The sequence below is a fragment of the Phaenicophaeus curvirostris genome, chromosome 10 (assembly GCF_032191515.1).
Source record: "Phaenicophaeus curvirostris isolate KB17595 chromosome 10, BPBGC_Pcur_1.0, whole genome shotgun sequence".
NCBI lineage: Eukaryota > Metazoa > Chordata > Aves > Cuculiformes > Cuculidae > Phaenicophaeus > Phaenicophaeus curvirostris.
The window spans coordinates 14,695,181-14,717,738 of record NC_091401.1 but is presented as its reverse complement, the minus strand read 5'-3'; the positions used below and the strand labels follow the sequence as shown (position 1 = coordinate 14,717,738).

General features: G+C 41.2%; 1 protein-coding gene across 7 annotated transcripts in view; it reads right to left on the bottom strand.

Moving 5' to 3' along the window:
* Positions 1 to 22,558, bottom strand: part of LOC138724681 (glypican-5-like) — a 480,713-nt gene that overhangs the window by 377,827 nt on the left and 80,328 nt on the right. For all 7 annotated transcript variants that reach the window (XM_069864872.1, XM_069864870.1, XM_069864871.1 and 4 more), the window contains exon 3: positions 2,155 to 2,849. In XM_069864872.1, coding sequence (XP_069720973.1) covers positions 2,155 to 2,849 — 695 coding nt within the window. The remainder of the gene's footprint in view (positions 1 to 2,154; positions 2,850 to 22,558) is intronic.

The following is a 22,558-nucleotide window of genomic DNA, read 5'->3' as shown; positions in this document are numbered from 1 at the left end:
TCAATTTGCTAAATAATGGTTATCCTCTGTAACTAATCAGTAAAGTTTTAAATCGGTATCAGATTAATGCTTGTTCAAATACTGGAATGTGCTCTGTCTTCAAAATATAATCTTATTCTGCTGACAAGTGAAAAAGCTAGAAGACTGAGGATAACATGCATTAGCATACACTTTTAATTTTCAAAAAGAAAACATCCTTTGCTATCCTAGAGAGCCATTCCTAGACAAACCAACAACCTTCTGTGTACAGAGAAAAAACAAAGACAACTTTGGGGAAAAATAAATTAATATAATTTCAAACACAACCTCACTTTCTGAATTCATTCTCAATAGAAGGAAAGCATTTAAGTCTACTGCTAGGGAACTGAGAAAGACCTAAATGAAATTGTTTGGATGATCATTAAAGAAAATTTTACTTCCAAATCAGCTAAAAGGAATACACTCCTTGAGTTCCTGATATTCACCTGGATTATTACTTTTATCCCATCAGTAAACAAGTAAGTACATATTAATTACACAGCTGACAAACGCAATGCAGAATTATGTTGTAGCGTTTTGTAACATGTTGCACATATGGCAAGAAAAATCCATCAGACCTTTTTTGCTTCTACTAGTTAAAAAGCTTACCTTTATTCCTAACTATAGCTGTGTCATCAGTAATGAAGCCATATGAGATAAAACTAATACATATAATAATAACACACTGATTTTCCTTTTAGACACCCATAAAAATAACATCTGTGTAAAAATTAGAGCACATGCAAGAACATCATTCATTGCATGTTCTAGTTTTAACACTGCTTTATTGGATACATCTGCGGCACAGATCTGCTCCAGTGCCTACTGTGCACTATCCAGGAATTTGGACAAATCTTTTCTTCATTTTTCATGTTTATCCTCAGATGTCAGATAAACTAGCAGACACATATGTCATTGATGAAAAGGAAAGGAGAACCTGAGGGAACACAAACTGACGTGAGAATTTTATCACATTACTAGAAGTGGTTGAGTTTTTTATAATCTACATATCATACTGCCTGGAAGTCCCTGGCTGTGACAGGTGTTCTAGATTGAAGAGATCTGTGATATAGGTTATCTTGGAAAGCTACAAGCATACAGGTATTTTTCTCCTAGTAAAATACATCATTAGTTAGAATACCCCAGAAGCCACAGCTTCTTTCTGTGGACTCTTTGCAGTACTTTTTTTCTTACATGACATGGTGGCTTAATAGGAATTAAGTTTTTAGGTCTGTGTATTTCCTTCTCATTTGTTCCCTGCAAGAATTCCTTTACTTTCAAGACAGGCAAAGCTATCAGCATTTTGTAGACTAGTCTTTACTCTGCTTAAGGCCAAGGTGTTATTTTTATTTCTTTCCACTGACAATCATGTTCAACTTCATATAGATGTAGTCAGCTGCATCATGAATCATTTCAATAATTTCTGAACTAACCTTCAATATCTTGTGAGAGCACCTGCCAGTCAAATGCTGCTACTATTTATGAGACAGTTCTACCATCCTAGTTCTTTCCTCCTTAATCTACCACATACAAAACTGGATTCACTTTAACTGTATTTTTAGCCTTTATTTACATAAATGCTGTCAAATAAGCTTGATCTTTTTCATGCTCTTTTCCCAAATGTTGTATAATGGGTGCTCATTATAGACCTGTACTACCTTCCTGATGCCTCAGTCTACACAAAAGTAAAGGGACTGTAAAGTGATGAAACAGTTAATATCTTTGCCTTTACTTAGAAACCACCTCCTCTAACTCCTTATACTGATTGTTGTGGAATGTCCCTACACACTACATGCCAGGGGAACACTGCTCCTAGAGCTACAGAACCAGATATTTTAGAATATGAAAATACATTGTTGATGCATCTATCCCAATGTTTTGTTTAGAAGATTTTACAGACAAGTCTGAGCAGATGCTTTACAGGGTTGTTTCTCAAGGAATAGAATTCCTCCCAATCCTTCCATTTCAAAGCAGACTCTACTGAATCCATCATAATTATCTGTAACGCTTTCACAGATCAAAATCTAGTTGAAGATACAAAAAATATTGCAAAGACAATACCAACTTGTTCAAATATTAATTCACCAAATACTAAAAGTGATGAATGGGAGTAGTGAATAGTTAGACAGCACTTACTGTAGCAGAGATCTGTGGTCCATTCAACTGTGCATGGAGGATGGCTTCATTGATGGAGTTCTGGATTCCCATCACTGCAATTTCCAGATCATGTGAAGCAGCTTTTTCATTAGTCAGATATTCCAGTGTGGAGATGTACTCCCTCCAATGTGCATCCAGTTCTGAAACACTGGCTAAACAGCCTCTCATCACGTTTAGACAATATCCGACACAGGGTCTGATTAGCGTCAGGCCCTGGCAGTGTGGGCAGTACTGCATCTTCACCAGAGCTTTGCTACATTCCTTTGTGAGAGCTGCATGTTCAGTCGTATTTATCACTTCAATGCCCAGACTGAGGGCCTGGCTGAGCATCCTACTTGCCCAAAGATATTTTGACAGCTCTGTAACCATGTTTTTAGAATAGTGTCCAAAAGGATTTATGTCTTGCCTCATAAGCCGTAGACATTCTGTATAGTCCTCTGATAATTCTGTAATTCCTGGGTTTATTAGCCGACTAAACACCAGAGGAAAGAGACTGTCAAAGAACCGTAATACTGCACTTTCCACTGTAGTTTCTGCACACAGGATATATAGAGAGATGTCTGTAAAAAGTTCTTTAACAGGTGCTGCTGCTTCTTTTGCCACAGGTCTGTAAGCTGTCTCAAACAGGGAACTTGTGCGGTTTTCAGCAGAGTGAAGCAAAGACTCAAAGGCCTCTAAAAAAAGGGGAGGGGGAGAGAAAGAACTAGAGATTAATAGCAAGCACCTGACATCTCAGTCACAGGAATAATATTGTCCAGAACAAGAACAACAATAGTTACATGAAATTTGAAACATGAACTAATAGTTAATACAGTTTTCATCAGTAATATGATTTGAAAAACTCCTAAATATTACATGGGTGTAATAAAGGCAACACATACTATCAGAAGTATTTTCCTAAGAAAATATGACTGCAGTCTCAGTAGCTGGATTCTGCCTCAGGCCAAAGAAGGAGTGCCACTGACTCCAATAAGCATAGGCAGACTCGCTGTAAGAAGGCTTTCTTCAACTCACACTGCATTGGGGCAGATCAACTAGATGCATTTCCAAAACATCCCTCTATACATGTGGTATCAGTTTCCGGAACACAGGGTGGACTGCAACATTTTCAATGTTCCTATAGAACTCCAAAGAAGAATACTTGAATAGGTGAAATTATTTCTCTGATCCAAGTTCTGGAACTGTGAGACAGAGGAGCAACTGGTAACAGAAGCTGTCTGTAATACATCAATCACAATCACTACTGCTGGACAGAATAAATAATGGTAAAATATCCACACTTAAGGGTGACAATTCATATTCAGACTTCTTTGCAAAGCTATAATACTTCACTGCATATTGCTCTTAAAGTCAGTATAACATCTCACCAGCACACAAAAACACAGATCCTCATTCATTAGCTGTACTTTTCAACTGTAACTGTTTGAAGTATTAATAACCCAAAGCAGTATCTGGATAACCTAATAAGAGCTCTCATTCTTGTGGGAGACTTCAATCTTCCTGATATCTGCTGGAAGTACAATAGGGCAGAAAGGAAGCAGTCTAGGAGGTTCCTGGAGTGCGTGGAAGACAACTTCCTTGCACAGTTGGTGAATGAACCAACAAGGGAGGGTGCCCTCCTGGACCTGCTGTTTGTGAACAGAGAAGGCTTTGTGGGGGATGTAGCAGTAGGTGGATGCCTAGGACAAAGTGACCATGAGATGATAGCGTTTTCTGTTCTAGGTGAAGAGGGTGGTTAGTAGGACAGTAGCATTAAATTTCCAGAGGGCAGACTTTGAACTCTTCAGAAGGCTGGTTGGTAAAGTCTCATGGGAGACAGTACTTAAGGGCAAGGGAGCCCATGAGGGCTGGGAGCTCTTCAAAAAGGAAATCCTAGCAGCTCAGGAGAAAGCCATCCCCGTGGTCCGGAAAAAAAGCCGGCAGGGGAGAAAGCCAGCTTGGTTGAATAGAGAGATCTTGAGGGATATCAAGAGGAAGAGGAATGTTTATGGGCGCTGGAAGAGGGGACAGGCCTCTTGGGTGGACTACAGGAGGGAAGTGAGACTGTGTAGAGAAAAAATCAGAAGGGCTAAGGCTCAGCTACAAATGAGATTGGCCAAGTCTGTGAAAGATAACAAAAAATCCTTCTATAAATATATAAATAATAAAAGGAGGACTAGGGAGACCATACAGTCCCTATTGGACGCAGAAGGAACAACAGTGACAGGGGATGAGGAAAAGGCTGAGGTATTTAATGCCCTCTTTGCCACTGTCTTTAATTGTAAAGAAAGTCGTTCCGTCTGTGTACAAACCCAGGAGCTAGAGGAGCAAAATGAGGCTCCCATGATCCAAGAGGTGGTCAGAGCCTTGCTAGCCCGACTAGACACCCACAAGCCTATGGGGCCGGACGGGATTCACCCTAGGGTACTGAAGGAGCTGGCGGATGTGCTGGCCAAACCCCTTTCCATCATCTTGCAGCGGTGCTGGCTGACAAGGGAAGATCCACTGGACTGGAGGCTGGCTGATGTTGTGCCCATCTACAAGAAGGGTTGGAGGGAGGATCCAGGAAACTACACGCCTGTCAGTCTGACCTCAGTGCCAGGGAAAGTCATGGAGCAGGTGATCTTGAGTGCTATCATGAAGCACATGCGAAAGAACTGGGTGATCAGGCCCAGTCAACATGGGTTCCTGAAAGTCAGGTCTTGCCAAACTAACCTGATCACCTTCTATGACAAAGTGACTCGACTAGTGGACAAGGGAAAGGCTGTGAATGTAGTCTTCCTGGACTTCAGTAAAGCCTTTGACACAGTTTCTTATAGCAGTCTGCTCAGGAAACTGTCAGCCTCTCGACTGGACAGGTGCACACTCTCCTGGGTGGAAAACTGGTTGGATGGCTGGGCCCAGAGAGTGCTGGTAAATGGTGCTAAATCCAGCTGGAGGCCAGTGACAAGTGGGGTTCCCCAGGGCTCAGTGCTGGGTCCAGCCCTGTTCAATGTCTTTATCAATAACCTGGATGAAGGCACTGAGTGCACCCTTAGCAAGTTTGTGGATGACACTAAGCTGGGTGGAAATGTTGATCTGCTGGAGGGTAGGGAGGCTCTGCAAAGGGATCTGAACAGGCTGGACTGCTGGGCTGAGACCAGTGGCATGAGGCCAAATGCCGGGTCCTGCACTTGGGGCACAACAACCCTATGCAGTGCTACAGACTAGGAGAAGCCTGGCTAGAAAGTTGCCCAGAGGAAAAGGACATAGGGGGGTAGGTTGACTGAACATGAGCCAGCAGTGTGCCCAGGTGGCCAAGAAGGCCAATGACATCTTGGCTTGTATTAGAAACAGTGTGGCCAGCAGGTCCAGGGAGGTTATTCTCCCTCTGTGCTCGGCATTGGTGAGACTGCTCCTTGAATTCTGTGTTCATTCCTGGGCCCCTCACCCCAAGAAGGATGTTGAGATTCTGGAGCATGTCCAGAGAAGGGCAACAAAGATAATGAAGGGGCTGGAGAACAGGTCTTATGAGGAGTGGCTGAGAGAGCTGGGGTTGTTTAGCCTGGAGAAGAGGAGGCTGAGGGGAGACCTTATTGCTCTCTACAACTACCTGAAAGGAGGTTGTGGAGAGGGTGGTGCTGGACTCTTCTCCCAAGTGACAGGGGACAGGACAAGAGGGAATGGCTTCAAGCTCTGCCAGGGAAGGTTCAGGCTTGACATCAGGAAAAAGATTTTCACGGAAAGGGTGATTGGGCACTGGCAGAGGCTGCCCAGGGAGGTTGTTGAGTCACCTTCCCTGCAGGTGTTTAAGGGATGGGTGGATGAGGTGCTGAGGGGCATGGTTTAGTGCTTGATAGGAATGGCTTGACTCGATGACCCTGTGGGTCTTTTCCAACCTTGTCAGGTCTTGCCAAACTAACCTGATCGCCTTCTATGACAAAGTGACTCGGCTGCTGGATGAGGGAAAGGCTGTGGATGTAGTCTTCCTGGACTTCAGTAAAGCCTTTGACACAGTTTCTCACAGCATTCTGCTTGAGAAACTGTCAGCCTCTGGCCTGGACAGGCGCACACTCTCCTGGGTGGAAAACTGGTTGGATGGCTGGGCCCAGAGAGTGGTGCAAAATGGCATTAAATACAGCTGGAGGCCAGTGACAAGTGGGGTTCCCCAGGGCTCAGTGCTGGGTCCAGCCCTGTTCAATGTCTTTATCAATGGCCTGGATGAAGGCATTGAGTGCACCCTTAGCAAGTTTGCGGATGACACTAAGCTGGGTGGAAGTGTCGATCTGCTGGAGGGTAGGGAGGCTCTGCAAAGGGATCTGAACAGGCTGGACCACTGGGCAGAGACCAATGGCATGAGGTTTAACAAGGCCAAATGCCGGGTCCTGCACTTGGGGCACAACAACCCTATGCAGTGCTACAGACTGGGAGAAGTCTGTCTAGAAAGCTGCCTGGAGGAGAGGGACCTGGGGGTGTTGGTTGACAGCCGACTGAATACGAGCCAGCAGAAGGCCAATGGCATCTTGGCTTGTATCAGAAACGGCATGACCAGCAGGTCCAGAGAGGTTATTCTCCCTCTGTACTCGGCACTGGTGAGACCGCTCCTCGAATCTTGTGTTCATTTCTGGGCCCCTCACCACAAGAAGGATGTTGAGGCTCTGGAGCGAGTCCAGAGAAGCGCAGCAAAGCTGGTGAGGGGGCTGGAGAACAGGTCTTATGAGGAATGGCTGAGAGAGCTGGGGTTGTTTAGCCTGGAGAAGAGGAGGCTGAGGGGAGACCTCATTGCTCTCTACAACTACCTGAAAGGAGGTTGTAGAGAGGAGGGAGCTGGCCTCTTCTCCCAAGTGACGGGGGACAGGACGAGAGGGAATGGCCTCAAGCTCCACCAGGGGAGGTTTAGGCTGGACATTAGGAAAAAATTTTTCATAGAAAGGGTCATTGGGCACTGGCAGAGGCTGCCCAGGGAGGTGGTTGAGTCACCTTCCCTGCAGGTGTTTAAGGGATGGGTGGATGAGGTGCTAAGGGGCATGGTTTAGTGATTGATAGGAATGGTTGGACTCGATGATCCGGTGGGTCTCTTCCAACCTGGTTATTCTATGATTCTATGAAGTTACATTAGCTTTTCATCCCAGGTGAACAGTTGCTATGAATTCCTGCGTCGAGAATGGAAAAAGCATAGGGCATTTATGTCTTCCTACACCCAGTCCAGATTTCTAGAAGACTTGTATGACGTGGAGAGCTGACATGCAAAGTAAATACATGCTATAAGGAAGGACTTGAAAAAGCTGACACACAAAAAACAACATTAGGTGAGCTGCTGGACAGCAGCTCAAAGTTTAACATCAGCTAGGTCTGGACATCAGCCAGTGTTGGGCAGGACTTGACATCAAGTCTACCATGAATCAAAACCTAAATGAAGTTATAAAATAAAGACATGAGTGTCTCCTTTAACTAGATGACTTCAGAGCAGCCTAAAAAAAGTAAATTTAAGGAGCATCATGGTTAACACATTTCAAATTGTAGGGGGCAGATATACACTGATTGGGGTGCAAGAAGGATGTTGAGGCTCTGGAGCGTGTCCAGAGAAGAGTGATGAAGCTGATGAGGGGGCTGGAGAACAGGTCTTATGAGGAGCGGCTGAGAGAGCTGGGGTTGTTTAGCCTGGAGAAGAGGAGGCTTGAGGGGAGACCTCATTGCTCTCTACAGCTACCTGAAAGGAGGTTGTAGAGAGGAGGGAGCTGGCTTCTTCTCCCAATTGACAGGGGACAGGACAAGAGGGAATGGCCTCAAGCTCCACCAGGGGAGGTTTAGGCTTGACATTAGGAAAAAAATTTTCACGGAAAGGGATATTGGGCATTGGAACAGTCTGCCCAGGGAGGTGGTTGATTCACCTTCCCTGGCGGTGTTTAAGGAATGGGTGGACGAGGTGCTGAGGGGCATAGTTTAGTGATTGATCGGAATGGTTGGAGTCGATGATCCCATGGGTCTTTTCCAACCTGGTGATTCTATGATTCTATGACTTCAGCTGAAAAAGAAAGAAGTTCATTCTCAGGCAGAGAAACACCTTGCCAAGGTTCAGGCTGAAGCAGACTTTCACAGCTGAAAAAAACTTCTGAAAACTGCATTTATGATGGACATAATGCTGCAACCTAAACAGTAGCACACTTAGCTGGTTGTTACTGAGCCATAAAAAGTGATTCTTATTGCCACATAACACCTTTGTATTTTTTTCTATTTCTAGAGGAAAATTACACACCATTTTTGTTTATCATACTAAAAAGGTAAAACAAATATGAAAAACATGAAAACAGTGTTTTGAGTTTCCTCCTTCCACTGCATACACTCTCCAATGGATATTCAACTTGCCACTAGACTATGGAAGCAGGGGCTCCTATGATGCCAACAGTCTCCTTATCCAGAAACTACATGAAACGCATTTATGAATATGCAAGTGTCCATATTGTCCCCAGAGAAAGATGAGAGCAAAACAGGCAATATCAAAGTAATTCCAAGGAAACAGATTTCAGCAGCCTTCTGGGATACTAGCGTGCAAACTAGAAACCACATGGCATTTTATTTTCAAACATCTTAACTGTGAAAATTCTGCATTCAATCAAATAAATTTCTGCACTATTCTGAGCCGAGAAAAACATTAAATAGTGTCATTTATATATCATTATATAAGAAAAAACTGGGGTGGTATATAGCTTCATTCCTCCTAGAAAAGAGTCCTAACAGTGAAAGTATGGCACAAAAATACATGTGCTGATTGTAGACATGACGTGAAAACCCATAAGGTATCATTTGCTTCCTTATATACACTGGTCAGACAAAAAAATGACTCATGTTTTGCAGGCACTCTAGTTTGACATATGAAGAGGTAGGGCTTATTTCATTATTTAAAGGCATTAAGAGATGTTTGAGACAGATTACTGGATTGGATGGGTGTTCTTAGACTTTTAATTTGAAAAAACATGGCTTCATGCAGTCAAATGATTTTGCAACAGTGGACAGTCTGCATTCTGGTTGTACAGAGCAGGCAACCTTAGCATCTTCTTTTAAAAGTGATTAATTATATGCTTTTAATGCACCTTGCATTATACTTTGTATGGAGTTTAAATCCCAAGGAAGGTTTATCCCTACCTGAAAAACCAGGCGCTTATTGGCTGCAGTCAAATATAGCAAACTTTAGACATTTATGAACCCACAAAAAGCTGAATTCTAAGCCTATGCACACACTGGAAGAAACATTTGATCATACAGTCATAGAATAGCTTGGGTTGAAATGGACATTAAAGATCATCCTGTTCCAACCCCCCTCCCATGGGCAGGGACACCTCCCACTGCACCAGGCTGCCCAAGGCCCATCCAGCCTGGCCTTGATCACCTGCAGGGATGGGGTAGCTACAGCTTCCCCAGGCAACCTGTTCCAGTGCCTCACCACTGTCATTGTGAAGAAATTCCTCCTTACGTCTAGTCTAAACCCATCTCTCTCCAATTTAAAGCCATTCCCCCTCATCCTATCACTACACACTTTTGTAAACAGTCCCTCCCCAGCTTTCTTGTAGGCCCCCTTCAGGTACTGGAAGGTCTCCTCATAGCCTGTAGAGACATATTTACAACAATGGCTTTTAGAAAGAGGTATCAAGGACGTGTCGTCCTTGTAAAATATGGGCCATGCTGGTTAAACAGAAACATTAGTATCAAAAGCAAGAACATTTTGGGGAGGAAATCAAACTAGAGCATAGCTGTGCTAGCATAATAAACTGCAACTTTTACAGGTGGATGTAACCAATCACGAGCTAAGCTTTTGCAATATGTATAAGCTAATTAAACACTGTATAAAAGAAGCAACCGTAAATCAATAAATTGAACTTTTGATCACTCATCCTTAGTGTGGTCTAAAGCTCCCTCCGTTCGTTCTCCTCCAATTTCAACAATAGCCCTCTCTTCTCCAGGCTCAACAACCCCAACTCTCTCAGCCTGTCCTCACATGGGATGCTCTCCAGCCCTCTGATCATCCCTGTCGCCCTCCTCTGGACCCGTTCAAACAGTTCCACATCCTTCCTTTGTTCATGAGGTTCACACAGTCCTTCTTCTCCAGCTTGTCCAGGTCCCTCTGGATGACATCCCATCTTTCCAGTATGGCAACTGCACCACTCAGCTTGGTGTCATCTGCAAACTTGCTGAGGGTGCACTCAATCTCACTGTCAATATCATTGATGAAAATATTAAATAGCACTGCTCTCACAATAATGGACTCCTGAGGGACACCACTTGTCGTGGATCTCCATCTGGATATCAAGCCATTGACCACTACTCTCTGAATATGACTATCTAACCAATTTCTTTTCCACTGCACAGTCCCCATCAAATCCATATCTATCCAATTTAGAGAGAAGGATGTTGTGGGGGACAATGTCAAAAGCTTTACAGAAGTCCAGACAGATCACACAGGAGTAGATAGATCATGGGAAAACACATCGGTTTTCCTGTGTCCACTGCTGTGGTGATCCCATCATAGAAAGCCACTAAGCTGGTCATACAGGACTCGACCCTGGTGAAGCCATGCTGGCCACCATAAATCACCTCCCCATCCTTCATGTGCTTTAGCGTAGCTTCTAGGAGCTGTTCCATTGTCTTACCAGGCACAGAGGTGAGGCTGACAGGTCAGTAGTTCCCAGGGTCGTCTTTTCTACTCTTTTTTAAAAATGGGTACAACGTTACCCTTCTTTCAGTCACCAGGAACTTCTCCTGGTTGCCATGACTTTTCAAATATTACTTGTGATATTGGCAACCAGTCCCTCAGAACTCTGTGATGCATCTCATCAGGTCCCATACATTTACATATATTCAGGTTCCTCAGGTGGTCATGAACTTGATCCTCCTCTACAGTAGGAGGGCCTTTACCCCTCTGGTCACCATCTTGTTGTCCATTGACCTAGGAGTGATGAGGAGAGTGATTGTCAGTGAAGACTGAGAAAAAAAAGCGGTTGAGTACCTCAGCCTTCTCCTGGTCTTGTGATACGAGGTCACCATCTTCATCCATCAGTGGGGGTACACATTCCATAACCTTCCTTTTCTGACTGATGTACCTGTAGAAGCCCTTCTTGTTAGTCTTCACTTCCCTTGCCATGTTCAGCTCCAGCTGAGCCTTAGCCTTCCTGACCTCATCCCTACACAATCAGGCAGCATCTCTGTACTCTTCCCATGTTACCTGTCCCTGCTTGCAGAGGGAGTTGTGCAGTTCCCTCTTGTTCTTCAGTTTGACCAGCCAGTCTTGACTCAGCCATGCTGGTCTCTTCCCTCTCCTACCTGCTTTCCTGCATCTGGGGTCTGAATGCTCTTGTGCCTCATGGAAAGCAACCTTAAATATTTGTTAGCTCTGTTCTGCTCCCTTGTCCCTAAGGACCATGTCCCAGGAGGTCCTACTGAGTAACTCCTTGAAGAGCTGAAAGTCTGTTTGCCTGAAATTTAGGGTCCTGACAATACTCCTCACTCACCCCATATCCCTCAGGAGCTTGAACCCCATCAGCACATGATCACTGCAGTCCAGGCTGCCTCCGATCTTGATGTCACTGATGAGCTCACTTGTATTCATGACTATCAGGTCCACTATTGCATCTCCTTGGGTAGGGGGGGTCTCTATTAGCTGGATTAAGAAGTTATCTTCAATGCATTCCAGGACATTGTGTATTTCTTCTTCCTTTAATAGTGAAATAAATAGGAAGGTGGAGAAGAAAGTTTGTTCTCATGTTCCTCAAAAGGAGGAAACCTTTTTGATTTAAGACTACAGGTAAAGCAAAACAACAGCCAGCTTTGGGTTTTGAACTAATACACCAGTAACTACTTACTGTAAGTCAGGCAACACCACCTTTCATGGGGAGCATTTTGTTCAAACTGTTTATCATGCACTCACAAAACACTTGACACCCCTGCTGATGTGATCTGTCACAGTCAAACGCAGCTGATCTAATAAAACTCACCTATGGAAACTGCCGATCCAAACTGCTGGTGTTTGAAATGAGCTGCTGGAGACAAGCCAGGCTATGATAAGATTCCAGACCGGGTTTGCTATACCACCAGCAGCACAGAGCCTGTCAGGCCAAGCAGCTAACCAGTTTGCATGTTGGGCATCTAGCCTGGTTCCTAGAATTTGCATACACTAAAAATTATATTATGCTCAGTCTGACACACACAGATGCAAAAACATTGCTTTGCATGTACAGTAAGCTCATGATGCTTATCCATCAAGAGCATGGCACAGCTTGGTTTTGAGTGGTAGCTTTTTCTGACAGAAGTATATCCATCCTGACACAGAGGATGTTTTACCTCTCTTAAACCAGCCAGAAGCTACATTTTATACACCTAAAGCAATAAAAATAACAGAGCATTCCTGACTTATCTCATACCAGCTTTAGCACCAGTCTAACACTACTGACTTCTTTGGGGGATTTAATTCTGATTTAAGCCCACTGTATGTCAGAAGAAGCTTCAGAATGTAAGTATTTCTGCTAAAAGACAGCACTACGGGGAGAAAGAGGTTTAGGAGGTTTGTATCAGTCTGCCCAGTACTGTTATGCCAGCATTTTCCAGAGTTCCCTTGGTTTTTCACCACCTAGAGGTTTGTTTAGGGAAATAATAAGTATATTGTTAAGTAACAGTATAGACATAGGAAAAATATCTAATATTGTAACTACAGCTTGCACTTGTACCATATTCAACAACTTCCACTAACTCACTTCAGCAGGAAGAGCTTCTTGTGTTTCTAAATTGCTGTCACCTCTATTTTAGTGCACCTAGGTGCAATTGCTCTCCAAGTCTGTGTCCATACGGAAAAAAAAGGAAACAGTTGTATTACAAACACTACTGAAAAGATTTGAAAACATTCAATAAATCAAAAGCAGAAGTAAACACTAACACTATCTATACAGGAATAACATCTGTGTATATTTTAGATTTGAGTGTGCTCATGAAAGAAGAATGACAAATTTACAGAGCTCCATTGTTTGTTTGGTCTCTTAGGACCACACTAATATTCGGCTCAATTCCCTTTAACATCTTGCATTTATTATGAGTTGCAAGATGAAGGAAAGCTACAGTTTGTTGAACAATAGCTTCCTTCTAATGCTTTTAAATCCACTGAACCTTCTGTATCTTTATGGATTGCCCAAATAAAGGAAAACATATAATATTTTGCAGTATTATAATTTAAATACAAATTATTTGCAATTTGCTGCACAGAGAACAATGTACATGGCAGAAAAAAATCAAACCTACATCTACATGAGACAAATGATAAAATTCAGAGTCCTACTTTTCTGAATATGCCATGATCTCTACATATATTTAAAATAATAAGAACCAAAAGTGCTCAAAAAAGTATCACTAAACAAGATGAACAGATGGGGTAGGGTTTTAGATTTTAAGAGTACTTTTAAAAAAGACTGTAAGTGCAAAACCAAATTATGTCATGTTTACAAAGACATAACCTGAAATCCATTCATTCACTAAGCTCCTTTTGAAAACAACTTCTTATAAGTCTCAGCTTTATTTCTATTTTGTGACATTTTGCTAGTAGCAAACAATTTCAGGCACTGGAAGTTCCCTTCTGATTTATCTTGAATCACTGCTGAATGTAGGGCCGAACCTCTTTATTAATACCCTCCTTTTCATGTGTTTGACTGGTTTTAGAGTGGCAGTCTTCCTAGACATAAGCACAGACAGTCTTGATGAAGCTGACAAGAAATAACACATTAGCAGACATCTCGGCTTTCTTAAGAAAACACGATGTCCAACACACTGTAGCTGACACTACACCAATACTTGTAGGAACCACCGCAAGCTTGCTCCAAAACAATTTTAGTCAGAGAAAAGCCTGAAGGATTTCAGAATCTGGGCCAAGTGGAAGCATTTCTTGCTTTCTACTCCCCATCCGCAGCTACTTTTAACAAGGCAGAGTGGAAACAGATTCAAAAGCAAGAAAACAAAGTCAGTTTTGGAAAAGGCAAAAGGGAAGTTTGAATTTGCTCACCCTGACAGCAAGGAGAGGGTATGATGTCTTTAGAACTAATCAGTTCTTCAAGTATATAGATCAGATAGATAGAAAAAGCAGCTTTTTATTACAGTACATAGGGGCAAGGTCTTTACCTAACAGTCTCCCCATGAGTTTATCTACGTTGATAACATCAGATAAATATCCTCTCATGTGCCTGCTGATAGATGCTTCTGCCCAAGTTGAAAATTAAGAAATCTGCATCTCCTTCTCTATTCATACCTAACAGCTATGGACAAACTGACTAACTAGAAATCAATGGGCAGGATTATCTACAAGCTACTACTATCATCCTTTAATCCTCTGCTCAGTTCCAAGTGTAATCTAAGACTGTTTTTAACTTTAAAAAACTTACAGAAGTTTGCAAGGGATTTAAAAAATTCTAACAGTGAGACCTGCAGTGCATAAAAGTATCTGGCCTCCCCTTAGTAATATCTGCTGTACTTGGAGCTCAGACAGTGGTTTGCCACCCTTAATGTGGGACATAAAAGCCTGGGGCAATTTGAGTTTCAGAGCAGCAGACCCACTATTGTAGTTTGGCAACGTGGGCGAATCTGAGACACTTAAAACCAATTTCCAATAACAGCAATAAGAACCAATGCCATTAAGTAGCATCTGAAAACTTCTACCCTGGCATGAAAATTAGTTTTGTTTGTTGTTTCCATATGCACAAATCTATTCCTCCAGACTTGGCACAGCTGTGCAATTGCATAGGAAGGAGCCACCCCTCAGACTGCTGTCCCAGCCAGTAAACCCATATGCTTTTCAGAATCAAGTAGTCCTACAGTACACTTATTTCTTCTTCTACTACGACTTTTTTTTGAAACTAAATAGCTTCTTAATATACAAGCTTGTACAGGGAGAAGGGGATGAAATATACAGCTCATTTTGGCAAGATAGATAAACATTGAAACCATGAATTTTGGGTTATTTATTGAGTATTTGATTCTGGAAGCATTAGTAATACGAGTAACAACACTAAGTTTAAAATAAGCTCATTGCTTTGTAGGCTGGTGATTTCAAAGGGGAAAAAGGCAGTAGACACCACAAGCCTAGGAGATACCTTAAAAACAATGAAACAGTCCAGCGATAAATAACGATCTTTTGTTCTGCCTTGGTCATTTTGACAGGAAATCAGATAATGGTTTCTGCAGACTGCGTGGGGGGGAGTATATTCAAATTGCTGTAGGCAGTAACCAGAGCCCACAAGTTTTTCAGACTTGATGGCCTTGTCTTGATCGTTAACAATGTATAACAACGTATAACAAAGTTGCAGCCAGCTGCAAAAGTATTTATCAAAGACAGACTAAGGAAGTCTTTGCAGTCTGCTGTACCAAGCTATATCTACAATTTCTTTTAAAAACAAAACCAAAAACTTTATAAAGAAGAGTTTACAGAAAACAACTAAGTTGTTATGCTTCACAAGATTTTGTTACAAAATTTTGTTCAGATACAGTTTGCCAACTTGATTTTGAGCTGCTCAGTATTTCTTTCACTTGCAAACTTATTGTGAGCAGGTAATTAAATTTAGCTGTTTAATATTTCTGTATACTGCATTTCAGTACAATTGTACCTTATTTTATACATGGTAATTATAGGGTGCAATTACTAATTCCTTTTTCAAGCAAGCAGTTTCAAGTAAAACTAGATCAATCAGCCAGCAAAAAGCTTGAGACCAGATGTGGTATCAACCTTTCATGACACCACTGGCTTTCTGCTGACAGATAAATAAAGCAAGTAGTTCTTTGGGTATATTTGTGCAGTAGAAGGCTGATAGACATCTCACATCACTGTGGTAAGATGACCTAGAAGAGCAGTAAAAACCCTGAGGACGATGGCTGGACCTTTCATAAAGCTGTGGCTACCAGTATTATTCTCCTCCATCAAAGCCAAATTCCAAATAATGATTCATATACTTCACAGCTGCCAAGTTCAAACTTGTCAGCTATTACTTAATAATATCAAATCACAGTTTTAACAGGAGCTGGGCCAAAATAACTGATGGACGAAATATGGCTATGCTTCAACAACATCAGCTAAGCCTTTAATTTGCTTTCCAAGAACAATTCATTTATAAAAATAATTATCTCAATCCACAATGGGGAAAAAAGCAGTTATCCATCTGCAGGCAGCTGGGCTCTTCACATAATTATAACAATATCTGAAGATCTTAAGATGATTAACAGCCGTCAGACTGGGAGAAGAAACAATGTTAGCTGATTTATTTTATCAAAATAGACAGGGATGACTGGAAGCCACAGCCACAGCAAGTAGCACACCATTCCCAAAACGGATTAGAGCACAAAGCACTTGCAAAATAGTTTTTAATGACAACTTCGTAACCATCAACATTTCTTTCAAGATAGATCCACAGAAACAGTCTACATTGCTTAAATTAGGTCTGATCTAACTATTCTAATGAGCAAAGGTTTTGTCATATAAAATAACATCCACTTGAATTTTTTCAGGCTAAAACCCTGTGCACAGTTGCAAAGATATACAGTGAATGGAAGTAATCATTTTTCCCTAGAAAATAAAAAAGCTTTCTAGTAAAAATAAACAACAGCTTGAACAATATTTTCTTAAAAATTAACCCCAAATCACTACTTTATGGGATGAGATAAACCTCCGGGATCTTTTCAAGCAAGATTTTTGCTTTGAGGTGGTTTTTTTTTTGCCAGATTTGAGTACTGCTGTAAAAACACAGTCAGCCCAAAAAGGTGTGTTGGCCCAACAATCCAAGACTTGCATGGTGTTAGACAGGATTTATGCCAGAATGTAAAAGGTGGATTGCCCTCAGTTTAGTTTCTTCAGAACAGATACTTGGTACATATGGCTGCAATTCCCTCAATGAAGAGAACCTCCAGTGCCAAAGTCTTGCAAACTTCTACCGATTTTCAATACCCAGCAGTTCGGTTATGGCTGTGACTGTACACTTCTCAAAACTCACATTGTTGTTACCAATGGACACAGTGAAAGATGGAGCTCAAGATACCCTTATGGCGTGCCTATAACTGAGGCAAGCCATGGAGGCCACTGCTCCTGGGGACATCACAGGGACACCACAAATGCTGCTAATGTTTGGAAATAATTGCCTTGTTCTTTCTGGGGTTTTGCAGCATTATTTTCCCATGTGTGTAAGTGGTTTTTCAATGCTGTGAATCACTGCACTATGTCTGCCAGCATGGTGCTAGTTTATAAATTAGGATAACTGTAATCTCAAGGATTAAGGCTTTCAGGTAACCTCTTCCCACAGACCTCTGAACAGAATAAAAGACTATTACTTATCTTGGGATTTCCCAGACTACTTCTATCACAAGTACTTTTGGAATAAGATAGTGCATATAATGTAGTTTACAGAACTAAAACAAACTTGTGGAAGAATCTCCACAAGAGATTCAGTGCAGCCCACAACTGCACTGTTGGCTGGCTTGAGAGCCTGAGATAGTGCATCATTTATCAGTGCACTCAAAGCTCTCAGCCTACGCAGAGTGAAAAAGAAAGCCCTCTTAGCTGGAATCCATGCCTAGATTAAGGGTGAGGACATTTAAATGACAACATGTGTAGGACATATATATGCAAGTATTCAGGAACAAGCAAGTCATAGTAATCATGGGCTACTGCCATACAAAAACCAGAAAGTGCAAAATGCAGACACAACTGATGTACAAGTAAAAAGTGGTTATTACTGTTTTATATTGCATGAGGGGAGGGACTATTAAAAAAAGTATTAGGGAAAAAAATGGCCAAAAATTCCTTCTGCACCCTTCCTGCAAATGAAAACCATGGAGAATGTAAAAGCTGCAACAACTATGAGTGCCAGGTACTAAGAGCAGGGAGGAATAGATGCCACCATTAGACAAAGAGAGGACATTTATGTTGGTGGTCTGTTGGCACTCAGACACGCTGCACATTTGACACTACTGGGCTTGGACAGCAATGACGTGGGGCTTGCCAAAAACACTACAGACTCTTCTCTGTTGCTTGACTTACACAGCGGCACCGATGATGATCTATAAGGCTCTATCTATATATTCCCTATATAATCCCTATCTATAAGGGGATGCTATTTATGGTATAAAATAGCAAACATATCTTTAGAATCCAGATGTGATCACATCTAAAATTTGTCTCTGGTACACTACTACACTGCATGTTCATGTTTCCTGGCAGGGGGACACTTCAAAGCTGAAATTGAGGTATTTTATTTGTGTATCCCTGTTATATTAAGTACTATCAAGAAAGGATAGTACAAAATAGTTTTAAAGATTTGCATTAATTAAAAACTACCAAAAATCTCTCCTCCCTTCTGAATAAATCAGGACAAAGCCTTCTGGGAATCTTTCATTAGCAGTAAAGCAATCAGACAGGAGTCTCTAGAGATAATTTTCTCAACCCTCTGATTAAGGAGTTCAACTGGCAGTAGGAAAACTAATACATTTGTTTCAGAAGGTCATGAACTATTCATTTTCAATTGAATTAGTTAGGTGGTCCTTCATGACTCGTTTCTAAAATTCTAAGAGAAAAATATCTGCAAGAGACAGGATCAGATTAACGTAAATGAAACTGGGGGTTGGGGTGGAAATGGGGACAGATTATTTGTTTTTCATGGGTTTCTTCTTGTTCAGGTACTAACACAGAAATACAAAAATTTTGCCTGAGTTTCATTAAAGAGTTAAGGTCACAAATAAGACTTAAGAAAATCCCCCCCTTTTTAAATCTAGCAAGCAGTAATAATGCAACCCTGTGTGTTCAACAATGAAGAGTCTCTAACCCAGAACTGCCAGGTGGCTTGAGAACAGAACTCTGTGTGCCCACATGCCAAGCTTCCAGCCCTCAGCTGCAAGAAGGAAAAGGATCATTACTCAGGAGGGCAGTCAGGTGCTGAATGGCAGTCTTCATAATCACTGTGTACTTCTAATTTGTTAAAAAACATGGATGACAAAACTTTTCAGCTTTTTCTACTGAGTCTGGATTAGGTAACATCAACTTCAATCCCCAGTACTATGAACCTACTAACTTTATCCAGTCTTCTTTCCCAAGCTAGTCTACATAGGAAAGCCTTTGCAAACTAAAGTAAGGAAAACATTAAACAGTCCAATATCTCAAATTTAGGTGCAGAAATGTTCTTCATACAACTAACCTTTTGCAAAGGGTTTAATTCAGTGGCTTCTGTGTTTTTCAGATCCTTGGATGACAACTATCATGCATACCTGCATGAAGTATCCTCACCCAAATTTCAGCAGAAAATGTTCTTTGGTATTGTTCCACAAACCAGCTGCAGACCACTAAATTGCTCGTGTACAGTCCACAGGGTGAGTACCACTGAGATTTCCCATAGCACACCGAAAAGCAGAGAGTCATCTAGATTAAAGGCAAAGGTATCGGCCTTGGATAAAAAACGCAGACCCAACCTTTCCCGCAACACACATTTTTGTCTGTCTCCTCTTGTAGATTATTTTGCAAACATATTCGATATCATAAAACCACAAAGTAATTGAAAGAACATGTTTGCTTAAAGAAACTGACCTTGTTTGTGGACTTCCCTTACAGCCAGAACAAAGAATTTCATTAGACTACAGAAGAAAAATAGTGGAAGAGACCTCCATGACTGATTTCGACAGACATTAAATCCAAATTACTATATATTTATGAAAATATCCTGGGCATTAATTTATAAAATTTCACATGCTTACAAAGTCTCTCTCAAGGAGAGAATTAAAGGTGGATCAATACTTACAATGAACCTATAAAAACAGAACACAAAATGTATCTTCATGGTGAAGAGCTTCTCCTCAATTTATTCTCCAAATTCCTTCAAGTAAAGTGACTGGCATTTGTTCAACATATGGGCCAGCACTGGCAGCAGTACAGATGTTGGTGACTTGATAGCTAACCAGATGTTTGTGGGGAACTAGCTCTGGTTATTCCTAAGGGAAAGCACATAAAGTCCATTAGCACTAAAATCAAACACAGAATCACTAGGTTGAAAAAGACCTCCAGGATCATCGAGTCCAACCATAAATAAAATAAATGAATGCACCTATTTTTCTCCTGTAATTCCTTCCTTAAAGAAGAAAATAGATGAAGGTAAGTTTTTTCCCATCAGCTTGACTACAGAAATTTTACAGGGCAAGTCCTATCTGCACCAAAGACCACCAAAGACCAAATCAATGCAACTTCTTATGTGCAGAAAATTGCCCCTATCCAAAATAAAGTTACTATGATACCATATTTCGACGTTGCCACACATATCCAGACACCTTCCAAAATGAGTAGAGCTTCACAAGATCATGGATTTTGCACAGTTGCAACACCATCCTTGCTCATTCACCCTCTAAGTCTACTGGTGGTCAGATCACAATTAAGTGCATCATTTTTTCATTTGAGTAGCAGCAGCAGAGGAATTTTGCAAGACAGAACAATGACAGGCAGAAAGAAAAAGGCTGAAGAGTTCATAGACCTGCTTTGTTCCTTTCAAGTTCCTCTGTATAAAGCTTTATGTCTTGGATCTACTAAGCAAGCTGACTCAAGGACCAGAGTGAGTCATGCAACCAGTTACAACGCTCTGGGGAATAGTCATGGACTTAGAATTTCTGGGGAATTGCAAGGTTATTAAAAGTAAGCAAGTGTTTCCTCTCTGGGCCTGCTGACCTTCAAGAACTGCTACAAAAAGTGTATTTGTGATTTTGATTGATGGGATATCTTAAAGAGTTGATGTTTATTTGTTGACTGGGGCTTTCTGAGGTAGCGCACCAAGGCAAACAAGATGCAATGCTAAATCCCCATTTCAGTAAGTCATCCGTTTGCCCTCACAAAATGTGGCAGACATCATTATATGCACTAAAAGGATCATTCTCTGAATTTGGAGGGTCTCCACTTTCTGCACGATCTGCTTTTTCCTACATGAAAAAGGTGCACACAACTGATTTTGTGCATTGTCTTGGTATCTTTTTTCCCTTAGTATGTCAGAACACATTTTAAAATGCTTTCAGATCTTTTTTGCTTCCTCTCTGTGTCTCTTCACAAGAAGGAGCAGTATTCTCAATTTTTACACCTGAATTCACAATTTCATCTGATTCACAAAGGTATCTAAGCATAAGCTTTACCTGCTGAGGAGCACTGATGTTCTCTATCATCTTGCTGAGTGCAGGCCCAATAAAGGGTAGATTTTTGGGCAGATAAAGGGTAGATTTTTGTCAGAATGTATTATGGTTTTCTTCTACTATTTTTTCATGTTGTATTACTGAAATCATTGCCGTATTGCTTCCTCCACTGCTTACAGGTATTTGGTACATTGCAATGTGTACTTAGTTTGCTTTGGCTAAACATGGGTCATTAGCGATAGAAATTTAACTACAGAACTAGTATACTTTGAATTGAGGGACAAAGTATCTAAGACATCCATCATACTGGAGTTTTAATAAGTGGAGTTGTTAAAAGCTCTCATTTATGCAGCTTTACACTTCTATTTAAGGTTTTGCAATTTTTACTCAACTACTTAATGAAAAATAAGAGTTGCAGATAAACCAATTGTATAATGAAAGCAAATTAGCCATTGTGCTACAGCAGAGTTCCAAAATTAATTAACAAACTGAGACTGACTGCAGAAATATAACGCTCCCTAATTGCAATTCAGAGCTTTCCTTTCCAGGTAGCTTTATAAGGAGTTTAGCAAACAAGTATTCAGAATTAAAGCACCAAAACAGTGATCTATGTAAATGGTACTGTAAGCCTTCACAAGTTCCAATTAAGCCAGTACTGCCTTTAAGGAAAGGCAGTACTGAATCATGAATGCAAGCAGCACTGCAGAACAACAGGATGGTGAATCAGAAAATTGAAAATAATCGTAAATGAGGAGGTTGACAGATTAAAAGAGGTTGATATGTAAAGCTCAGTATACACAACAGGAAATACTAGACATGTCTAAGAAAAATATTTGGTTTCCATCCCATGCTCATCATGAATAACCTGTCTGGTACTAGTAAGCATTCTAGTTTGCAAAGAACATTACGAGCTGTCTAAACTTGAAAAGAAGTGGAACATATTTGAGACACAAGCATCCCTGCTGCAGAAGAACCAGTCTACAATGGAAGATTTGTGCAGCTGTAGGCTACAACTATACAGCTATATAGCATTTTCCTTTGCCATCTATTACCCTTGCATAACTGTCTCTGTACTTCCAAACAGACTCATGGAGTATATGTTACCCCAAGCTTGCTTTCTTCAGTCTGAAAATTACCCTGGCCTGAAGTCCAAAATTTGACTTCAAAGCTCTAACAGGAATCCTAGCTCATACACATCCTATAAATGAAAAGAGCATAGTGAAACTATTACAAATACACAGCCATTCACTTCACTATAGTACAG